We start from the raw sequence: 23,244 nt of genomic DNA, 5'->3' as shown, positions 1-23,244 counted from the left end.
CTGAGTGTTACGTATGTCTTATGTATGTGGTAGATCCACTTTTAACGAAATCGAGTCAAAATTTAATCAATTTAGAGTAAAAATGTCCGAGCGTGTGGGAATGAGACAAATGTATGGCTGCGTTTTCATAATTAACTCGAACACTGATTTTATTCAGAGTTTGGTACCACATACATACGTAACACTCATGAAGAAATATTCCAAAAAAGTTGGTACAAAATGAACTACTCGAGTGATACCACACTCTGAAAAAAATCACTGTTTGAGTTGTTTTTGGAAGCAGTGTACCTGTGCCTCGTTCTTACACGAAAAATGCTGCATTGATTTTGTAAATAACTTTTTGATAGTTCATTATGGGGTTTGCTTTGGGGCTCGATGAAGCTGAGAAAAAGAAAATTTGTTTTGTTCATCATTAATCGAGCAGTTTGACAGGACGAGGTAAGGGGCAACGTGTACCAGAAAAAAAACACCAGTGTGACGTATGTCTAATGTATGTGATGGTACCATTTGAGTAGTTCATTTTGTAACAACTTCATTGGAAGATTTCTTCCAGAGTGTTATGTATAACAGCAATAGTGTTTTTGTAATATAGTAGTAATGTTAGCATTGTTACATTACAGAACCAAGGCTCGGCTCGGATATTTATTTAACTTAACTTGGAAATTTTATTGTTTGACAGTTTGACAGTTTTTACGACACACACAGTTTCGGTGAATTTATGGTGAACAAAAATATTTCCATTTTACTTCACCGTAAAATCATTATGCAATTTGAAGTGGCACCACAAAAAAACGAAAACTCAACCAATTTCGCAATATTTAAAGAGAAGCACCAAGGTTCGACTTCAGTCGAATTGAATTGTTTAGCTATATCAATTCTTTGTATCATCTGAAAGAGTTGCATTTTCTAAGAAAAACATGATTTTCAGAAATTTTCTATCGTTGTCCTTCAATTTTTAAATCAGAATTTAAAACTACTCGAAATCTTCTCGAAATCGCCAAAATGACAGTTCGCCCATGTATCAACTGTCATTGTAGCGATTTAGAGCGATTTTAATTCTTCATTTAAAAATCGAAAGACAATGATATAGAATTTAAAAACATCACGTTTTGTTCAGAAAATTACACTCTATTACCTGTTAATAAAAATCAGAAATCCGTGAGTAGCTAAACAACCCAATTTGTATGGATAACAACCGTTTCGTGATGCAACCCAGTGATTGCATATGCGAGAGCTCTAATAACCGCACAACTTCTTTCCGTGTACAATAAATATTTATTCGCATTCTGCACTCCCTCGTTTCACGACGAAGCGAGAAAGTGAATGTCGTTGCTCGACGCAATGTACGCGAGAGTAAAGAGACCGGCATCATGCTGCTCGCCAGAAAACGAAACGTTTCATTTCGTTTCGTTCCTCTGCAGGGTACGCACGGTCGTGTCATCGCATCCCCAGAGCCCAAGCTAGAAATTTTCTCGATCCTTGAGGCAACCCAGGCAAAAGTTGTACGCCCGTAAATGAGATTGGATTTCTCTATCCAAAAAATCGCCTTTGTAATGGCTCTCCCGTATCGGAATCCGTTTCGGGGCATTGTTTATCTCGACAGCCGTGCGAAGACACTCAAGAATCGCTCGAAGGCGCTTGTTTAAAGTGTGAAAATTGTGCGAGCAATTTTGTCCGGGACCGAACTGATATGAAGACAAAAATGGCGTCTGGTAGTGCATCATCGATGGAAAAAAAATACTGGTGTTGAAAATAAGGATTTGCCAAAGGCTAGTGCTCTCCTGTGCAAGGCGCAGTTTATGGAAAGTTAAATGTGGGGGGAACATTGGTGAACACAAGTGTTTGAAACTGAAACGATTTCTTGGTTATCAGTGTTAATATCCGGTAATTGTCGGCGAGTGTCAAACAAAAATAAATCATAAAACTTGTACGATTGGGCAAACAAAAGTGTATTGAACTTTGTTTTTGTTGACAATCGAGAGGTGATTTAAAAACAATTGGAGACCGGTTGCGAATTTGGTCTCCGAGCTAGAGAGCGGGATGTCCAGTTCGGTGTTCAAGATCTATCCATCGTCATCCGACTCGAACAGGGAGGAAGAACCAGCGCTTCAGGCTGACGGAGAAGCTTCATCGGTTCCGCCGGAAGCCGTCGGAACGTCCGTGGATGATCGCCTGAAGATCGATTCCAATCTGGTGATTGTCGTCGGGAAAGATGGGAGTGTGCATGTCGATCAGAAAACGCTGCACAGTTTACTAGGTATAAAACGAGAGTAGAAGCAAAGTTTCGCATAAATAGACGGCTTACTGATGACGTTGACGAAAAGTCAATTGAGCGCAAACGTTTCGGTTGGTTCAATTGAGGTGATTGCGAAAAATCGTCTCTTCGCAGCAATGCGAACTTTGCGCGCCTCTTTATGTTGTTTTGCCTTCACATGCTGTTCGTTAAGCATAATGTTGCCATATGTAGGCGCTGTTTTTGTTTTGGTTTGCGGCGAAATGAAAGTAAAACTGATTTCATTTATTTTGGTACATACCTACTAGAATTAGGGAATTAAAGTCTCCCGAAAAATAAAAAAAATTCGACAGTTTTTTTTTTGTTGAAAATGTAACGAAATGAACGAAAAAAGTTAAGAAAATGCTATTTTATAAGGAGACTTAAAATTGATAAGTTGTTCTTACTCGAATGGCAAAACAATTGGGAACCATCGTATTAAAATTATTTATATTACGTCAGTTTTTTCATTTCACAAAATCTCTTATAATTTTAGCAAACGAAACTACGGATACCTCTGTGAGCGTAGTACGCATAACTTCCCCGACTCCCAGCATCGAGGAAGAAATCGAGGAAGAGCGTCGGTTGCTGCAGGAACAAAAACTGGAACAGGAACTGGAATCTCTTACCGGGGAAGACTCGGATAATTCACCAGAGTCTTCCAACGCTGCATCGTCATCCGCTGCTGGCAGTGGAACCGGCAAGAGCGACTCGGCGTCCGGTGCTACTTCCGCACCTAGCGCTGCAGGTCCCGCAGGAGTGGTCACCAGACGGTCTAAAACGGTTGGTAAAAAAGACGATGTCCTTTTGGATGGCGATGAAACTCCTCACGTAAGCTTGATGGTAGAAGGTTTCTATCCACCGGCAGAAGCTAAGAAATTTGCGTCGGAAATTTTAACGTTAGCAGGATTGCAAAAACCGCTAAGCGTTGAAACGGCGATCGATTACGAGTTCCAACGGTATGTGATTGCTAATGATCACTGCTATACACCGTTGACTTCACCGAGCCAAAAGTTGCCACCCAGACCATATTACGAACAGATAGATTCTCCTACAAGAGAGGTAAAATCTAGTGATCACATTCGAGAGGCAGCCACCGTTCAATCTATTGACGAAGGGCATACCGGAACTGGTAGGAAGAGAACGTCCAGTAAGGTTCCAACCCCTACTCCGACTACAAGCAGTTCCCGCCGAAGAAAATCTACTTTCCAAAGGGAAGAACGCAGCGATGCTGCAGAACTGCAGAGTATTCTAGAAGGCACTGACTCTGAGTACTCGGAAGAAAGCTCATTTCCAGAGGATGATGATAGCGACAGTGATTTCGATTTCAGTATTACTGGAAAACAATCAAAAAAGAGAAAATCTGGATCAAAGAGCAAATCTGGCTTGAAGATAGCCACTAAGAGAGATGAATTCCATGAAATTAAGGAGGCTAGAAAGAAGACACCGAAAGTTGCCAAGAAACCAGAAGTGAAAGTGGTTACACCGGTTGGTCCTGTCAACAAGCAAATAACGCCGAAAACCTACGGTCCGAAACGCGATTTAAGTAAACAGATAGAGTTATCAGCTTCGGCTGCTCCTGTCGCACCCGTCGTTGTGACTGCCATCCCCTCTACAACGATAACCACACCCGTTGCCATTGCTACACCAGTTATCAAGAAAGATAAGAAACCGATAAAACCTGCTCCTCATGTTGAAGCCCTTTTCAGTGATATGACGTCATTGTTTTCAACACCTGACATTATCAAAAAGGTTGGCACGAATCGACCCAATCAGCCAACTTCCCTAGCTTCGGTATCATCGTCTATGCCAACAAGCAGTTCATCGAATATTCAACGTGGGTTCATACAACTATCACCAGTAATTGTGAAAGGCACGCAGAAAGTGCCGCCTCAAATCTCAATTCAAACGCATACCACCACTGCCGAGGATAAACAACTTGATTTGATTGATTCTCTCGTTCAGCAAGAAATGGCTCAGGTCGACATGAAACAGGCTCAGCCACCGCAACTGAACGAGGATATTGTAAAAATATTGGAAAATAACTTACCACCTGGAGGAGTCCCCGAGTCGGGCCTGCCTATTACTGACAACAGTATTCTGGCCGCGCTCGGCTCCAGTGACGATGGGCTTCCGGAGGATCTCTTGCAACATGTTGCAGAGCTGGCCGAAAACAAGGAACTCCAGGAAATACTAGACAAGCAAGTACTCGGAGTTATCGGAACTGATCCAATTGCAAGTTCATCAATTCCGCTGGCCATGCCATCTACTTCGACGACCGTGATGCCAATTTCCTCCAATACCCAGCAGGTACAAATAATAAATCAAACCAACCTATCGCAGATCAAACGTCCCAATCCTGAATCTCTTCCAACGATGACCGTTAAGGAACAGCTGATGCCTCGGAAGGAAGCCATTCAAATTCGACGCAGTGATGGTCGAGTTATTACTTTGCCTCCAATCGAAGCGCCTGCCACGCGCTCGGCGAAACGACGTGCGCAAACAGGTCCTAGTTCAAGTTCGCCATCATCTGTAACTGTAACAGCAACGGTTGTAGCTTCATCAACTACGGCACATCACGGAAACCCTTCACCTTTAGCTGGTCATCCTGTGTCGAAGATTTCCAAACATTTAGTGAAGCCAACCAGTGCCGCTGCTGTGCTTTACGATGACGGAACCGGTAGCTTGTTAATCGATGAGAACAGAGGAAAGGGTAATCGAAGCGGTACATCGAGCAGAAGAACTTCGGAATCTTCGTCGACTTCTGCGGGTACCCGGGGCAAACGAGCCAGTACAACAGCTGTTGCTGCTGCCGTTGCCGCTGCAGCTGATGACGATCTTGAATCGGATGAGAGCTGGAACTCGGAAGATGATCCGGATAGGTATGTGCAGCGTATACGTTCTATCGTTGAACCATTCTAAGGATTTTTTATTTTTTTTACACGTTTAGACTGTGGTGCATTTGTAAACAGCCGCACAATAATCGCTTTATGATCTGTTGTGACATCTGCGAGGATTGGTTCCACGGAAAGTGTGTCAACATTACCAAAGCTATGGGCCAACAGATGGAAGAGGATGGCATCGAGTGGACTTGTCCAAACTGCCTGAAGATGAAGCAAGAAAAACAAGTAAGTGCAGAAAGTTGGCGATATGTTTTCGGTAGTCTAACTGTTTTTATTGCAGCAACCAAAAATGACGGAATTTTTGGTATCCAGTAGTAGCACTACTAGCGTCGAGGGTCCAACGGTGACTCAGGCAGTAGCACATAAAGTGGCTACTGTTACCGCTTGCGTGGTTTGCGGTAAAGCTGCTCGAGCTAGTTCGGTATATTGCAGCGATGATTGCATCCGCAAACATGCAGGCTTGGCTCACGGTTCAACACAAAGCTCTCCGGTGGTTGCCACAAAAGCAGTAACAGCACCGTCAACTTCTGCGTCTCAGGTTACGATTAAGGAAAAACCCAAGGAGCAAACTGTTTCGGCGAGCAATAAACCCTCACACCCGCCTGTTGTGATAAGAACGAACGTAAAAGTTGGTCCGGTAAGTACTCTGAGGCTAACAAACATTACCAGATTGTAACAACGTAAAATCTTTGCAGATTATCGTTATGGAGCGCACAACTGGTCGCTGTCTCACGGGCAAAAATGCACCAACAGCGGAGAATCTTCAACCATGGCTGCTGAGTAATCCGACATTCGAACTCGTGCCACCCGGAAGCCCACAGGCTGTCATTATCCTCACCAAGCAGCAAATGGCTATGGAAGCTCAAAAGAAAGCCGCAGCTGCCAGTCACGGAGCAAAAGTACAAACACAACTGAGGTTAAGTGAACAGAAAAAACTGACTCTAGTTAACCCCGGTATGCAACAGAAACAACAGCAGCAAAATCAGTCCAAAGTGATACAAGTAAAAAGCACATCGAAAACATCTACGATAACCACGCCTATTTCGAAGGGAAGTCCGGTTGGTACTCATACTCCGAAAACACCAGTGGCCACAGCGAGGGTGGCATCGAGTAGTCCAACATTAACTGGCAGCTCAATCAAGCAGCCGAAAAAGATCACTCCTGAACCGAAGGTCGCTGCCAAATCAACCTCGGGACCACCGGCAGGTGAAAATATCCGAGTTACTGTGAAGAAAACACTCAAGGTTAGTCCTACATAAAGCTCATCTTGAGGAAGACATTGCTAATTTTTTTCTTTTATTTAGGAACATCTCATGCAGCGTACCAATGAGCAATGTGGCAAGGATTCTCCTCGACTAAATGACCATGAGCTTGATAAATTTGCCGGAGCGATTGAGGAGGAAATGTTTGCGCTCTTCAACAAGGACACCGGTGCTAAGTATCGTGCAAAATATCGCTCCCTGGTGTTCAACATCAAGGACCGCAAGAATCTGTCGCTTTTCCAGAAGATTTGTGAGAAACGGATCGAGGCGAAACAGTTGGTAAGTAAGTCTGTCAGTCAGTACCTATGGTTTTAGGGAGGAATTTGACCTTCTTGATTGTCATTGAGGAGGTTGCCAATGTTTGGCACTCCGTGTCAATATTAATGAAATTCCGCGGCTCTGAGTGATTGTTTATTACCTTATTTTACACTACCTGTCCCAGCAAACTTCGTTCCGCCCATTTTTTGATTTCACCTACATACAAAGAATCAACCCTCTAATGCCCAAGTTAATTTTCAGTCGAACTTCGAAAAAATCACTTTGGAACTTTTTAAACGTTTTTTAAGTATTGATTAAAGCTTTTTAAAGTGTGACTGAGGACCCTCTAAAGGCGGCACAATTTCCGATTTGTTTATAGTCTGCAAATGCATTACGAATCGGACATTGAAAATCGTTAAAATTCAAAAGAGAAATCGTTTGAAGTGATTGGTTTTATCGGAATGAGAACATCCTTGCCTTTTAGCTTTTGTACATCAACTCGATTCTAAAATACCTATATTGGATGACATTCGGTCATTTACAGCTGATTTCCAGAAAAGAAAGTCGTTAACTTGGATTTCAAAATGGCTTGTGGAAACAGTTTCCTCTGGCTATCAGTCTGATACCGAAAATATTTATATTGGGTGGTATTCAGTCTATTTTGGCTGTTTTCAGAAACCGGAAGTCCCCATCCTATAATTCAAAATGATGTCTAAGGTGGATTTTTAGTATCTGTGCATCATTTTGATTACGGAAATAACATATTTGGTCACTTTCAGGTGTTCCAGATACCGGAAGTCGTCATTGAAAATTTTAAAATGTCATGTAGAGTTGATTTCTAGTCTCTGGGCATCATTCTTGTTCCGGATATACCCATATTGGGTGGTATTTGGCCATCTTTGGCTGTTGTCCAGAAACCGGAAGTTACTTACTTAGATGGCTGTACGTCCTAAGACATGGCCTGCATAACGTTCCGCCAATTTACTCTGTCCTTAGCTGCCTGCCTCCAGTTACGCGGCTACTCGGTACTCTGCAGATCGTGCTGCATCTGGTCCACCCATCTCGCTCGTTGCGCCCCTCGCCTTCTCGTTCCCGTCGACGTTTAAAAACTCCGAGTGCTCGCAAGTCCTCCTCGAGCATTGTCCACGTCTCATGCCCGTAGAGAACGACCGGTCTTATTAGCGTTTTGTACAGGATACACTTGGTGCGAAGACTCAGATTTTGCGACCGTAGTTTTTTATGGAGCCCATAGTAGGCACGACTTTCACTGATGATACGTCTCCTTAACTCCCGGCTGGTATCCTTGTTCTCAGTTACCAGAGAGCCGAGGTACACAAACTTCGAATTTTTTTACCCCATAAGTACTCGGCAGGGTACCCGTGTACCCACAAAATGAAATGCTTCTTGCTTTTTCATTTTCTGACCGATTCTCGATCTTGGCCTGTCAAAAGCTTGAAAAGTTTGTCTACTTTTAGAATCCGGGACCGGCATGAACCTGTGACCACATCTGGTTCCTGTAAATCCAGATTTTCGGGAGCATGTTCCGGTGAGACAAATTAGTACAATTGTCAATAAAACCGAACAAAATTGGTATCAAAATTCATGAAATCACTCTAGAAGTTGATTTTCATACATTTTGAGTTCATCTGAGAAGTTGTCCGAAATGGCCAGTTCGGCGCAGATTTCCGATCTTGAATATGATCCCGAAAATCCGGATTTACAGGAACCAGGTGTGGTCACTGGTTCATGTAGGTCTCGGATTCTCAAAGTAGACAGATTTTCCAACCTTTTGACAGGTCAAGATCGAAAATCGGTCGAGAAATGAAAAACCAAGAAGCATTTCATTTTGTGGGTACCCGGGTACCCTGCAGAGGACTTACGTATGTTTAACTTGCCAAGTACATAACGCTTAAAATTAACGAAAAGATGGTGTGTAGGGACTCTAAACTCGCGGCACTTTTGGAGGATCTGCCGCAGTGTAAAGATTTGATAAGTCGTAGACCGTCCTTCCATGAAGCCGGCCTGGTAGCTTCCTACAAACCTGCTGGCTAATGGTGACAGGCGTTGGAAGATGACCTGGGAAAACACTTTGTAGGCGGCATTCAGGACTGTGGTCGCTCGATAGTTCTCGCTGTCTAGTTGGTCGCCCTTTTTGTATATGGGGCCTGTTTCCCAGATCTCGACGGTCAGCCGATGCAGTGAGCTAGCCAGTTTGTCGGGGCCCATCTTAATAAGCTCAGCTCCGATGCCGTCTGTTCCGGCCGCTTTGTTGTTCTTGAGCTGCCGGATCGCATCCTTAACTTCGCTTATTGTTGGGGTGGCACATCTTCGTCGTTCGTTGCACCGACCACGTCTTCTTCGCTCCTGTTGTGGTCTCCTGCTCACACGCCATTCAGGTGTTCATCGTAGTGCTGTTTCTACCTTTCGATCACCTCACGATCATCCGTCGAAATAGCTACATTTTTATCCCTACACATATCGGCTCGTGGGACAAAGCCTCTGCGGGATGCGTTGAGTTTTTGGTAGAACTTTCGTGTTTCGTGTTTGCGGTGCAGCTGCTCGAGTTCTTCACATTCCTCCTCTTCCTGGCGACGCTTTTTTTCGTTGAAAAGTTGGACTTGCTGCCTCCGTTTTAGTCTATATCACTCCACATTCTGACGGGTGGCTCTACGTAGCATTGTTGCCCGCGCTGCGTTCTTCTCGTTCAAAATCTGCCGACATTCTTCGTCAAACCACTCGTTACGTCGATTCGGTTACACGTGTCCCAGGACTTTCTCCGCAGCACTGCTGATAACTGTTTTCACGGCATTCCAGCGATTCTCTAGAGGGGCTTCTTCAAGCTCTCCCTCTTCTGGCAGTGCAGCTTCGAGCGATGCGCGTACTGTGTTGCGACGTCGTGTTGCTTCAGTCGCGCGAGATTATACCGTGGCGTGCGACGGTACCGTATGTTATTCACAACGGATAGTTTTTGGCGTATCTTAACCATCACTAGGTAGTGATCCGAATCGATGTTAGCGCCTCGATGTAATCTGACCTCGATAATGTCCGAGAAGTGCCGACCATCTATCAAAACGTGGTCGATTTGTGTTTCTGTTCTATTCGGTTATCTCCAGGTGAGTCTAGGGTAGAGGCTATGCTGGAAGAAGGTGCTACGTATGACCATGTTCTTGGGGGTGGCAAAGTCGATTAATCTGAGGCCATTTTCATTCGTCAGCTGGTGTGCACTGAATCGTTCAATCACCGTTGCTGTTGTTTTTTTGATGGTGCGGGCTTGCAAGGCCAGCGACCAACCCCACTATTTCGCAGAAGGGCCATCGTATTGCCATTGTTCTAAGTCCCGGGCACTACCAGGACTTCAGAAGGACACTTCGTTACATAGAACGCTTCTGTTGGTGTCGATCCCAGGAAACTCCCTTCCGAGGAAGGAAGCCCCGCCACCTGTCAGCATGCGACCAGCAGTCCCACCAGGGTTGGATGCCCGATCTTTCCACTAGTTACTCGCACACATTGGTATCACGAGAAGGTAGGGGTTCGGTAGCTGGAAGGCTGAGGTTCACTAGTGGGAACTGTTATAACCATTTTGGGTTTTATTCGGCCTTTTTGGGTTGTTTTCCAGGAACCGGAAGTCGTCATCTTAGAATTCAAAATGATGTATGGGGTCAATTTTTTGCTTGTGTGCATCATTTTGGTTCCGAAAATATCCATATTGTGTGGTAATTGGTAATTTTGGGTTGTTTTCCAGAAAACCGGAAGGTTGATATTTGACTTCTGTGCATCGTCACGATTACGGAAGTTCTTGAACTGTGCAGAGATTTGTGTTGTATTTGTATGGGACCCTTTTCCTTCCAGATGAGGGAGGGGTGTCGAACCACCATGAGAATATTTTTTGTCCCCAAAAAATCATCATGCCAAATTTGGTTCCATTCGTTCGAATTATTCTGGAGTCATGATAAAATTTGTGTTTCATTTACATAGAAGCCCTCCTTTCCAGACCAGAGGGGCTGGTCAAATTACCATAGAAATATTTCTTGCTTCTTAATATATTAAGGTGCCAAGTTTGGCTTCATTTGCTTGATTAGTTCTCGAGTTATAAAAAAAATGTGTTTCAGTTGTATGGGAGCCCTCCCATCCAGAGGTTGGAGGGCTCTAAAAATATCATAAGAACCTTCCCCGGCCCCAAAAACCCCTACATACAAATTTTCATGTCTAACGGGTCAGTAGTTTCCAAGTCGTATATGGATCAGACAGACAGACACAACTCCATTTTTATATGTATAGAAGATTAAAAAAAAAGGAAAAAACTCACTGTTTCATCACCCAGGTTCGCATGACAGCCGAAGAGCTTGCCAGCCAGGAGCTGGCGCAGTGGCGTGAAAACGAGAACAAACACCAGCTGGAAATGATCAAGAAATCGGAGCTGGATCTGTTGGCGTGTGCGAAAAGTTACGTTCTTAAAACGCACAAGGGCGAAGAAGTTATTGAAGGCAAAAAAGATGATCGCGTCCGGTTGGATCCGATGACCTCGGTAGAGGATGTGGTGGCTGTGTTGAACAATTCGACCGTTTCGAGTACTAGTGAGCTGGACAGTACACTGTCTCCATCAAAGGATGCCAGCATTCGATCAAAAGATTTAGATTTTGGAAGTTATGGTAAATACTCCGCGTCTGGGTCATATGGAAGTGGTTCGGCAACGGTTACAGGTGCAAGCGGAGGGGCAACCTCGGGAAGTGGAGTATCTGCATCTTCAGCTTCTACATCGCTATCTTCATCGAAAAAGAAGGAAAATAGAAGAAGCCGCAGCAGAAGTAGTAGCCGAGGTAGACACAGGGACAGATCTAGGAGCAGGTCGAAACATAAGCGACGACGAAGTAGGAGCCACGATAGACACGGCAGTCGAGAGCGTGATCGTGATCGGGATCGTGGCCGCGAAAGAGAACGATCTCGACATCGTGACCACAAATCGGAACATCGATCGGACCACAAAAAGCATGAACCAAAAGAATTTCGTGATAAAGAGAGAGATAGAGAGAGGGTAACAGGTGATGGCTCCAAAGATGTGGAAGGGGTTGCTCTGGAGAAGGATAAAAACGAAGCTCTTGGCAAAGCAGTTGAAGTGAAAAAACTATCCAAGAAGATGGACAACAGATCATTGCAATTGGAGAGCTTTAATTTGGTTGATCAAATTTTGGCCTCTGCCGATGGCAGTGATGGAAGAAAGGTGGATGATTCATCGGGAAGAAGTGAAAATGTCGAATCCAAACAGCGTAAAACTTCTCCAGTTACGGTGGCAGCTACTGAGCAGGATCAGGAACCTACCAGTACGGTGACGATTCCAACGCCTCCCCATTCCACCAGTTTCGATAGCGAATCCCCAAAAGCAGATTTTATCTCCAACATCCCTAGCGACGTTTCCGAGGAGATTCGTAAAAAAGCTTTGTATGTACATTGGACCGGAAACGTTCACATGATTGACCTAGCAACGGTCGAAATGTCTATGCGATCTGTAAGTGGTGATATCGAAGATATCGCAAAAGATTTTTCAGAAGATCTCACTATTTGTGGAACCATTAAGCCGGAAATCGTTTGGGAGTACATTGGTCAGATTAGAAAGAGCCCAAACAAGGAAGTTTGCTTGGTGCGGCTTCATTCAAACGAAAGTTCCGCTTACTACACTCTTTATTCTCATTTGCTCACGCGAAAGCGATACAGTGTTATCAAGTCGCCCTCTTCATCCATCAAAGACTTCTACATTTTCCCCTTGCCAGCCGAGCAAATGATCCCGATGATATTGAAACCCCTGCGTGGTGTTGGTATTATTGAAGGAGATAAAAAACCTGACCTATTGCTGGGAATTATAGTGAAGATTCAAAGCCAGCGTTTAGGATCATCACCTGTTACAAAAGGGTCTACTTCAACTAAGGTAAGGATCATTTAAACATTCTTTTCAGTTGAAACTAATTTCCACATTTAATTCCAGACGTCACGTCGAAGCACGAAAACAAGTACAAGTGTTGGTAGTTCTACAGCAGTTTCCCCATCTTTTGCATTGATGCAGCAAGTCATCACTAAATATGCCACCGTGAACAAAAAAGCTGTCGTCGAATCTTCGAGCGGCACACCTCCACGTGTTAAGAGTCCGGTAGTGCAGGAAAAAGTTCCGGCAGCTTCGAGTAAAAAAGCTACTGCTGATGTTAGTAGTGTTGTGACCTCGAAAAAGCGTCGTTCGGAATCAGAATCTCCTGAACAAATAGATATGGAAATTATCAAGGCTCCAGTTTCGGTTAAAGGTAAGTAATTTTGCAATTTTAAGTAAATTTGAATTGTGACGAATTTTTATTCTCAATTCAGCCGCACCGAAAGATTCGCTGACAGCGGTGGTAATCGACGACGACGACGACGAGGAACCGTATTCTCCAGGCGGTGGTAGCGACGACAGCGATAATTTTGCTGACGTTACGGCCATAGTAGAGAGCAAGTCGAAATCGGTCGTCGATCCAGAGTCAGAGCGAATTCGTATAGAAATGGAGGAAATCAACAGAAAGATTGCAGAGGAAAAGAACGAAATTGTAGGCATCATCAGTAAAGCCGAATTAAAGGAGGATGAGATCAAATCGACCCTACCTCCATCGTTAATCACCGATATATCGATTCCTTCGAATTTGTCGGAAATACTGGCTAGTATTAATAAGGCCGTTCCCCCAGCTGCTGAAATTCCAGCAAAGGCAGCGGCTACTGAGCAAGCAATAGAAAAATCAGCAACTTCCCGTGTTGAAAACAACGACGATGACGACGAAGACGAATACATCCCATCGGCGCCATCGTTCTATTCCAGTTACAAATCAAACTATGCTGGTTATAGTAGTACAGCGCCATCTGTACCGGTTCACCATGCAAAATCATCTTCATCTGACAGCAAATTGTCGAAACTAACCGACGAAGAGCTGCTCCGAATGGTACCGGACGTGAGTTATTTGCAGCCCCCTGTTACTCATAGCAAGTCAACGTTGGGCACCAGTGACGGTGCACCAGAAGCAAAAAAATCCAAGTGGGAATCCAGTGAGCCTCCGCCACCAGGCATGGAGGATGAAGCAGACATCGTTTAGTCGCTACCGGGTATATGGTATGATCTAAATTGTACGTTAGAGCAGCAAAAAACGAAATCTTGTGGAGATTGATTTTAAAAATTAACTCTTTAAATCGCTTTAACATTCATGATGACATGTGCAAATAAAGTACGAAGTAGTTCACTTGTGTTAGCAGTAGTAATCGCTTTAAATTATTGAACTTTGTAGAAATTAGCAAAGTATAATATCCTAGCAAAGTATGACTAGTTTAAGTAAGGCATAAACAAGTTTAAGTCTGATCAGTTCTACTTATATTTCAAAAGTTTCTTTTTTCTTTTGTTTATAGTTTGAGAATCAACTTAAGGCTAACGTTATGACGTCCGATCGTGGATGAAGAGTTCATCTTTCGATTTCATTCAAACACTTTTCAACGTTAGAAGGCTCCTGTTTAGACTTTATTGCTATCCCCTAGCAGATAGTGCACCAATCTGTTATGATTGTATTGTATAGATAACAATCTAATTTTTGAGAAAGCATTGTTTAAGCGCATTTATCTAGAATAATATAGCATAAATGCGGACCTACAGATAAAATTCAAGTTTGGAACTTGCATATGAAATTGATGGTTCGAAAGCAACAGTGTAAAAACAGCTAAAGTTAACTCTTATGTACAAATTTGATTCAAAAAAGTGTCGTAAATGGTCACTTATGCTTGGTCCATATATTTCTTGTGTATTGGATAATCGAAAGTAAAAATGTATTAAAACGCTTAAAGATATTTCCTTTCTTCGTTTGTCCGAATCATCCCTGTGCAGTTGGTGCAAAGTTTCACGCAACGGGGTTAGGTAATTCAATTATTCATCCTCGGTACGTCGTTCCCAACGGAAGGTTTTTTTTCTAATGCGTCATTCATGTGTCTTGCGTTAACTGATTTGATTGAATAGATGAGCATGGAATGAGAACGCTTTAGTTAGACAAACTAGCAAACAACAAATGGGAAGTTAGGAGAAAACTCTTCACAGTGCATTAATTTTTCACAAGTAGAAGTGAAAGTCATGAGTTAACAATTCCATCATTCCCTCCACACACTCGGCTGTTGTGGAAACTGCTTTTGTTTATTTTTTTCGTAAACGGTAACATGGGCAGGACCGAAAAGCGCAGGAGTCAATTGAAAGAACTCCAAATGTTGACTCGAACCTTCTTTAACTGTGACTTTTGGGGTCAATTGCAGCAAAGTCATCATTTTGAATTCAGAAGGTTCGTCGTTTGATAATCGACATCACTTTTTGCTGATAAAGCTCCTAGGCAGGACACAGCAGCGCTATTCAAATCATCTTTGTGTAGGCATCACACTTTCATGAATCGTGTGTCGATTGTCGGCTGCTATACACAAATCATTTTCGCGCCTTTTGAATAACCCGGCCGTGGGATGCACTTTTCATGTAGGCGAAGTTAATGTGAAGAGTAAAAGCTCATCTGTCGTTTACGTGATGAAAGCTTTCGAAAAGGCAACAAAAAAAAAAAAATGCTTGCGCATGTTCAAATACCGTTCCACAGTCACCTATTCACCAGAGTATCCTGTATAAAACGGGATGCTTCCGTGATGTTGCTTCCAGTTGATCAACAGGTGGTGATGTGATGGCAATACAAAGAATGGTCAAGCCAATGGAACAGTGAACCGCTCAAAAGGTTATCAGTTAAATCTTGTGATGATTTTTCAGAACATGCAAGTGATATTCAAGTGAAATTGTGTTGTGAAACCTAATAATTGACGGTATGCAATAAAGTGGACGCGTTTTTTCTCTATCGAATAACATAGAATGAGTCATAGTAAGCGAGACTCTAGAATCCTTTGGATGCTAGTGTTGCTAGTCTATACAAAAGGTAAGGCAATATGTATATGCATATTTTGACATGTTTTGAAGTTCTCATTGTTGTTCTCGATTGTTGCAAAAAATAATTTAAAAATTCCCATTTATAATGTAATTTGTTTTGTATGATAAGAATCATCAGTGCGTAACCCTAGTTGAAAAACCTATTTGAACTAGAACTTAACCGTCACTATTAATGTAAAGCTCCTAGATTTAGATTTAGTTTTTCCAAAAATATTCAACAATGAGTCGATGTAAGATATGGTACTTTCAATGCACAGTTTGCATCAAAAAAGAAAGTCTCTTTCATTTGAGTGGGAAGAGTTGAGTAATACTTGTAATATTTAAACGAACTGCAACATTGAAAAAAAAACGCGTTGAGACAACATTTTTTTTAAACCTTTCAATTGATGCTAGCCAAAAGCTTTTAATAAAATTGTTATTCTTTTTAATTTTTTCTTCACAATTTTCGGCTACTTACACTTCGCTTGATTTTTCGCAAAAATTTATGAAATATGGTTCAAATTCATTAGCTATTAACGGCTAGGGTTTGCAATATTCCCGGGAATTGAGTACCCGGGAAACGGGAATGAAAAATCTTATTTCCCGGGAATTCCCGGGAGATTTCAAATAAAGTTAATTAATAAAAGGTATCAAACAATCGTTTACAATTACGTTATCAATTCGCATTAAAAACGAATTAAAAAACAAAACTTATTCAAGTTCACTCCAAAAATTCATGGTAGATTTTTGTCGCAAATGTTAGCAGAAGAGTAGGTTTCAGGGTTTTTATGTCGTCAGACAATCGCTTCAAATCCGCTGACAATTTTTCGTCAAGCCCAAATAATGTAATTTCCTTCTGAAAAACTTCGTTTTAGTTCGCTGAATCACCGTTGGTGTCTGATTTCTAGAATACCTCTAAATCACAGATTCCAGCTTTTGCTACGTTTCATTGGAAACTGAAGTATCTAATACTTCTAGTATGTTGAAGATAAAACTGAGTGTTGGGCATGCAGGTTTTAGAGCATTTGAATGCTTACGTAATTAATGTGAAATCGCGGCCATGACCCAAGTTACACTGCCTGCGTTTTATTGATTTATTTATTTCTGGTCGCATTGATTTACGGGTTTAATTTTTTTTATTAATTTACAGGCTTTAAAAATTTTTGTCAATAACCAAAGAAAAAAATCAAGCAATTATCCGCTTAGTAGTGAACTAACTGGCAAAAAAGACATCAAACGATTTAAGCAAATAATTTGATATTACACGGCAAGCAATAATTGATCGTCATTTCAAGCAAATGTTTGCTTTGTTTAATGCACACTTTGAAGCTACTTTACACTTTTACGTCGTAAGTTTTGCATTTTTATACGATATTTAGTTTTACTGCAATACATATTGAATGGGAAATTTTTAGAGGAGCACGGGAATCCCGGGAATCAATATTTCTATTCCCGGAATCTGGGAATCCCGGTAAAAGGTAATTCCCGGGAAATCGTTCCCGGGATTGCAAACTCTATTAACTTGAACTTTAAAACTTGTCGCCGATAACATCCAGTTTCAATGAAATGTTAGTTTTTCCTCATTAGCTCGATATCTTATTTTGAAGTTGAAACTATTATCGCTCTTATCATTAAATCAAACATTTTCAGACTAGCACAGTAATAGTTATAGTCAACTCAATGTTCAGATATTATTTATCTACTATGCAACATTTCCTTTCCTTTTTAACCACGTGGAAATTGATACAACCAAAAGAGGAAAACGTTTCGTTTTCGCGGGTTATTTAATGACCAAACAGAAATGTTTCTGTGATTTATTTGATGGTTAAATATAAAATGTTATTCAACGAAAACCAGTAACGTACTTATAAAATTTACTTCATTTTTGTTTATTTCAGCATATTTAATTTAGTGATAAAGTAAAGTAGAACAGTAAATTGAATCAACATCAGTTACATAAAATTAAAAACAAGTTGGTTAAAATGCTCTCCAATGCGAGAAGAAATCGAAATGAAAACAATTCCAAATTAATTCCAGACCGAAGAAAGAAAAAGATACGAGAATATTGATCGAATGCGAAGAAGTTTTAATCGATTCAAACCGGTTAAAAACGCTTGTGAAGGCAATAATAAAAAGGCAATCGTTAATTTACCTTAAGATGGTTTGAAATTGCTCTAGACGCTAGAAAAAAACGGACCAAAAAAAAACAAATTTTGTTGAAAAAAGGAAGGGTGTTTAAAGAAATTAATTCAACATGTCGTTGAAAACGATCAAAAATGCAACTAATAGCCAAAATCTAAAGTATTACGAAAAAATGAATATATATTTGCAAATCGAAGTCGAATGTCCTAAATCTTTAAAAATTTTCATACTTTAATAAACTTATTAACACACGCCAGTTTAATAGTCCATTTGAGAAATTAGAACAATAACTAACGAAAAAGGACTGAAATTTCCCGATCAGAAGAGCATAACTGAAAAATTACAAAATTCTATCAACGAGAGATACAAATAACATATTTTGATACGACTTTGTATTTTCCCATTTGTTATCAAAAACAAAATTGAATCTGAATGAGTTATAATAACAAATCATGCAATGGAGTAGTTCTAAAACAAATCTAACATTTTTTTCATCTCTATCAAAACCAGATGTTTATAACAATGGTTGTTATTATACTGCTCTATGTTCTATCTCATTTTGTCAGAAAACTGATACGTTAGTAACAAAGTTTGATATGGGTTTGATGTTATTAGAATATTTTTTGTTATGATTCCTGTTATTTTAACACCTAACGGGATCAAAATTAAAACACAACCTGAAAGGTTTTTCACATAACAAACTAACAGCCTCTGTTACATTTTTGTTTTGTCTTTCTGATCGCGTTAGCATCAAAAATCTCTTGAACGCACAAAAAATGAAATGATAAACTTGAAACATATTTCAAATTGAGCGAGAAGAAAATGGTCAATCAACAAATAAATATAAAACAGGTCAAAATGTTTGATAGCAACTCTAAAAGGCAGAAGCTGAGAGTAAAATAACTGCATATTCACAAAACAAATTAAAAAGACAGCATTACAAAAGTAACCTTAAGTTCAATCTAAAACCACATAGCCCAGTAGAACCATAAATGAAACTAATCTACTAAACTAATTGGACAACTTACCAAAATAAAGCAGAAGAGAGCAATGCACAAACTAATTTAAAATTTTTCTTAACTACTTGGGACTAATTTACGATAGAAAAACTGATTTTCAAAGAGCTCATTGATAGTATACAAGCATAGTGCATCAAATTGTTGGTTAGTGGCAAATAATAAAATTTATATTATCTCGTTAACAGGAATTCTGCACTTTGTTCCAAGAATAATTTTTTGATTTACAAACAAATTTTTAGACCAGCAATGCTTTAGGCTGTGCCGATCTGGTCAAGTTGTTGTTTACTTCCTCATCAGAAAACGCTTCAAAGAATTCAGAACAAAATTCTGAAAATGATTTTGAAGCGTCCTCCTAGGATTGCTCCACTCGAATTACATAGACTTACTGGTGTTTAAACATTAGAAGCTATGTCAAATAAAATCATTACTAATTTTCGACAAAAATCGTTGCAACCCCCAATTGCTACGATAAGCTCTTTTTATAACCAATAAGTTAGCAATTAAGCAATTAAGATTAATTTTAACAATTAAAATTAGAAATATCTAACAGTGTTGAGAAGTCACCACTTGTGATTGGTCACACAAACTCATTATTTACTAACTAGTTGCCAGTAGTGGCTAGCCACCGTGGCTCTGTGGTTAGCGATGTCGGTCGGCTAGCTCTCCCACACGGTTGTGATATCGGGTTCGATTCCCGATCGAGTCGAGGATCTTTTCGAGCTGGAAATTTTCTCGACTCAGCACTGGGGCACGGTGTATCGTTGTACTTATCCTACACATGCAAAATGTGCCAAAAACAATATCGATAACGAATTCTCTCAACTAAAATCTAGTTGATCGAGACCGCTATTAGGCCCAAGGCTAAGCGTGCGATATTGTTGGTATTTAATCTAAAATGATAAATTATTTTTTTGCAACATCCAGTTGAAGTTCAAGATGTAACTATGATTTCTAACGATTTAATTTTTTTAAATTTCATAACTTGAATAATTGTTGATTTTCTCAATTGTTTGATGTTACATATGTTTAATCAAACTAAACTTGCAAAATAATTTAAAATGAATGTGATTGAAAAAAAAAATAAAAAAACCATTGCTCATGAAAAAATACTGGATTGCTCTGCCTGTTGGTAATTTGTAAATAAATAAATAAATAAATAAATAAAAAAAATATTCACACATGCAAAAGTTTGTCTCTACAACTTGTTATTTACAATAGCAAAGCTTGGAATAACGAAGTACTGTCCTCTTTTATTCATTGATGGGTAGTTGAAATCGCTCTCTAATACTCCGATATAACTACACACATGATAGATGACGTGCATGAAACATCTGTCATCAGCGTTCCATCACAGAAACCTTTTCTAGTGTTGCGTAAAAACTTGACAATCCTCATCCTATCACCACCACCTTTGTCTTCTACTACATAAACAAACAAATATTATTTGATAAAAAAAAAGAAGTTGGCTTACTGTAGCGCATTTGCAGAATAGTAGATAAACCTATGTTTAATGTTTAAAACTTCGAAAATTTTATGTCGATATTCCAAAATATCTTAAATCAAAACAGTTGATCAGATTTTACATAATGTTTAAAAATAAAGACAAATAGCTCAACCCGATCTCGGCGAAGAGAAATAAGTTTTGAAGTAGAATACTTCTCTCAGGAAGTTCGACTACATGGGGATGTGAAATGAAAATCTAAAACCGAAAAAAGTGGAAAATATGTCCAATTTCAAATGCTAATAAATCGGTTAATATTCGATGGATTTCCTTCGTTCTTGCAGCAATAGATTGGAAAATCTTCTAAGATTCTTCCCAAAATAAGATAATTGTAATTTTATTATTCACACTATTGTACCATTGAAAATAGTCAAGCCTTGTCAAAACGAAAAATTCGACCTCTGATTGGTCATTATATGCTTGCTTCCCAAGCACGGTCGACAAAATCATATACCTTGCAATTGAAAACATGCTATTTGGCCTATATAAGAGCCTGTTTCAGCCGAAGCCGCTCATAATAGTTCAAGACAGCGACAACAGCAGTCGTCCTTCCTTGGCAGCAGCATTAGCCTTGTGGTTGGTCACCACGTCTCAGGAGCAGCGCGGTTCTTCTCAGCGTGTGTCGCCAGACTGCCATTATTCCCCCCGTGTTGGGGCAACATGAAGATTGCCATCAGGAAATCTAATTTTGAACATCAAAATGCCTATTTCAAGGCAAATAAACAAGTCATTGAAAGTTAATAATTTATTGACAACGCAAGCAAGCATTCTGTGTTGGATCCTAGCAATTTAAATCTGTCGCGCCCGTCTAATTCACTGAATGTGAAATTCACTGTGCATGTTGTTCGTATATCTTAATTCCCCCACTGTTAGGGCAGCTCAAAGGTTGTGATCAGCAACCGATTTTGAACCGCAAAATGCCTTTTTCAAGGCAAACAAACGAATAATTGAAGGTTAATAATTTTCTGGCATCAACATAAGCGGACATTCTGTGCGAAATGCAATCAAATTCTGTTGTAGTTGTCTAATTTTCACTTTATTTAGTAAACCCCCCACGGTAGGGGCAGCGCAAAGGCTGCGATCAGCATAACCGACTTTGAATAATAAACTGCCCTGTTAGAACGCATTCACAAAAGCAGTTAGTTCGACTATGCAGAGCTAATATGAAGTCGATTCAATCAATCAAGCATGAGCAGAATTTTGTCGTCTCCCAGCTGCCAAGTTGCAACATGATGCAACACGCAACAGCGAGCAAACGAAATCGCTTGATGTTACAAACCGCAATAAGATACGGGTTAAAACCGTTGCGTGTGCGAGAGCAAGAGCACCATCGGTGTTTATTCGCTGGATACAAAAATCAAATGCGAATTGTGGAATAATTTGCCTTAAGAACATTAGGGAATGGAACAACTGAACTGAAAGGCGTGGCCTATTTCGTAGCACCCACCTTTCGACTATAAAAGAGTGTTTCTGGGAAAACTAGCTACATTCATTAGTCGGAAGGTGAGCTGGATGGACCGTCCGGGTTGCGCCTGTGGCTGCCTTCAAATTAAACAAATCACTTGCCCTGTGATTGGTCACCACGTCTCAGGCCTCTGCCTGAGAACGAACGCCAACGCGAGCGATCGGGCGAGATTTTTGCCGTACATCAGCCGGCACTTCCTCAAATGGAAAAGTTGGATCATTTTGTTCAGAAGAATATTACTGTCGGTAATATTACAGAGATGCGATTGCATTATATCCGATAGGGAATTGAACAATTGTTCTTTTGAGGACAAATAAAACACTTAGTTTGAAGAGTTAATAGTTTTGGGTACCAGTAGCAGTATGGTATATCTCCCAGATGGTCTCGAGGTACGATGCTGGCCTAACAAGCCAGTCGTCGTAGGTTCAAGTCTCGTCTCGGGAGAGACTGTTAGTGTCAGTAGGATCGTAGCGCTAGCCCCGCAATTGTCCTGTACACTAAATGGTCGGCCGCGAAGTCTGTGTATAAATAAACAGAAGGTCATGTTCCGAATCGGAATGTAACACCAAGGCTTTGCTTTGCTTTGTAGCAGTATGGTAACAGCCTCAGCGGTAGGTGCAGCCGGTACTTCCATGAGGCGGATGTTATAAGGAAGTAAATGGAAGCAGCACGGCGAAACAGTTCGGGTGTGCTTAGACGCGCGTCGTTTTTCGTTGTTGATATTATTCCCCACATGAAACGACGCGCTTTCGTACGATAGCGGCGGTATAAGCGGTAGATGCATTTGTCAACACCTACTTTAGTAAAGCTGAGTCTAATTTTCAATGTGAAAACACCTTTCTATTGTATTGGCCGTGCGCATTAGGCCTCTGCCAGGCTAAACGCGAAAAGCGGCGCGAACCGATTCGCCCGGCCGTAGGTTAATGTACAGCCGTAAATAGAGCTGTGTAATAGTATTATACTTCAACCTTGCGGTCGTGGCTTTGCACACAACCCTCCTGTGATTTTTACCTCAAAAAATGAACTTCAAATTCTTATTACTCATCAACTATTTACACAATTAACACAAACTGTATTGCATATTAAAGATCAATCTGTTCTCTAACCTTATTGAATAATTTCATCGTAAAAATTTTCAAACATAATTGTTGAGTATGAATCAAAGTAGGTTAAATGTCTTTTCTATTTTTAAAAATATAAAAAAAAAACTTATATTGCTCTATCTTTAAGTACATTTCATACGAAATTCAGTGCCTAATTGGGAGAAAGGGTGCGATAGGACAACGACGATCACTTCCATCAATAGTGATATGTCTGCCACGAGTACCTAGACTAAAAAAGAGGTATACCACAAAAGATCAAAATAATGGTCGCAGTGGTCCATCTTACAAAAAAAAGTACAACTACTTGAGAAAATTTTTGTAAATGTTGTTAGAGCTCTAGAAAGTTGGATAGATTGCAAGTACGGCTTGCCACGCGCCATA

General features: G+C 40.6%; 2 protein-coding genes across 4 annotated transcripts in view; both read left to right on the top strand.

The window, feature by feature from the left end:
- The first annotated feature begins 1,461 nt into the window (after positions 1-1,461).
- LOC129721852 (death-inducer obliterator 1-like) lies at positions 1,462-14,533 on the top strand. 2 transcript variants are annotated; one of them, XM_055674910.1, is made up of 10 exons: positions 1,462-2,257; positions 2,769-5,154; positions 5,223-5,400; positions 5,456-5,812; positions 5,871-6,419; positions 6,480-6,716; positions 11,017-12,615; positions 12,673-12,982; positions 13,044-13,815; positions 14,106-14,533. In XM_055674910.1, exons 1-9 carry the CDS (start codon positions 2,041-2,043, stop codon positions 13,796-13,798), a joined length of 6,588 nt encoding a protein of 2,195 aa, XP_055530885.1. In that variant the 5' UTR covers positions 1,462-2,040; the 3' UTR covers positions 13,799-13,815; positions 14,106-14,533. The 2 variants fall into 2 exon arrangements, with proteins under 2 accessions (XP_055530885.1, XP_055530884.1); XM_055674909.1 differs by having other exon boundaries at positions 13,044-14,533.
- Positions 14,534-15,359: 826 nt separating this feature from the next.
- The window catches only part of LOC129724541 (uncharacterized), a 30,976-nt gene continuing 23,091 nt past the window's right edge, over positions 15,360-23,244 (top strand). Inside the window, exon 1 of one of the 2 annotated variants that reach the window (XM_055679526.1) lies at positions 15,360-15,643. In XM_055679526.1, coding sequence (XP_055535501.1) covers positions 15,580-15,643 — 64 coding nt within the window. In that variant the 5' untranslated portion in view covers positions 15,360-15,579. The remainder of the gene's footprint in view (positions 15,644-23,244) is intronic. The other variant, XM_055679525.1, reaches the window with a different exon arrangement.

Source organism: Wyeomyia smithii, chromosome 2 (genome assembly GCF_029784165.1).
Source record: "Wyeomyia smithii strain HCP4-BCI-WySm-NY-G18 chromosome 2, ASM2978416v1, whole genome shotgun sequence".
NCBI classification, from domain to species: Eukaryota; Metazoa; Arthropoda; class Insecta; order Diptera; family Culicidae; genus Wyeomyia; species Wyeomyia smithii.
Note: the sequence above shows the minus strand (reverse complement) of the source record. Positions and strands in the feature narration are given on the sequence as shown.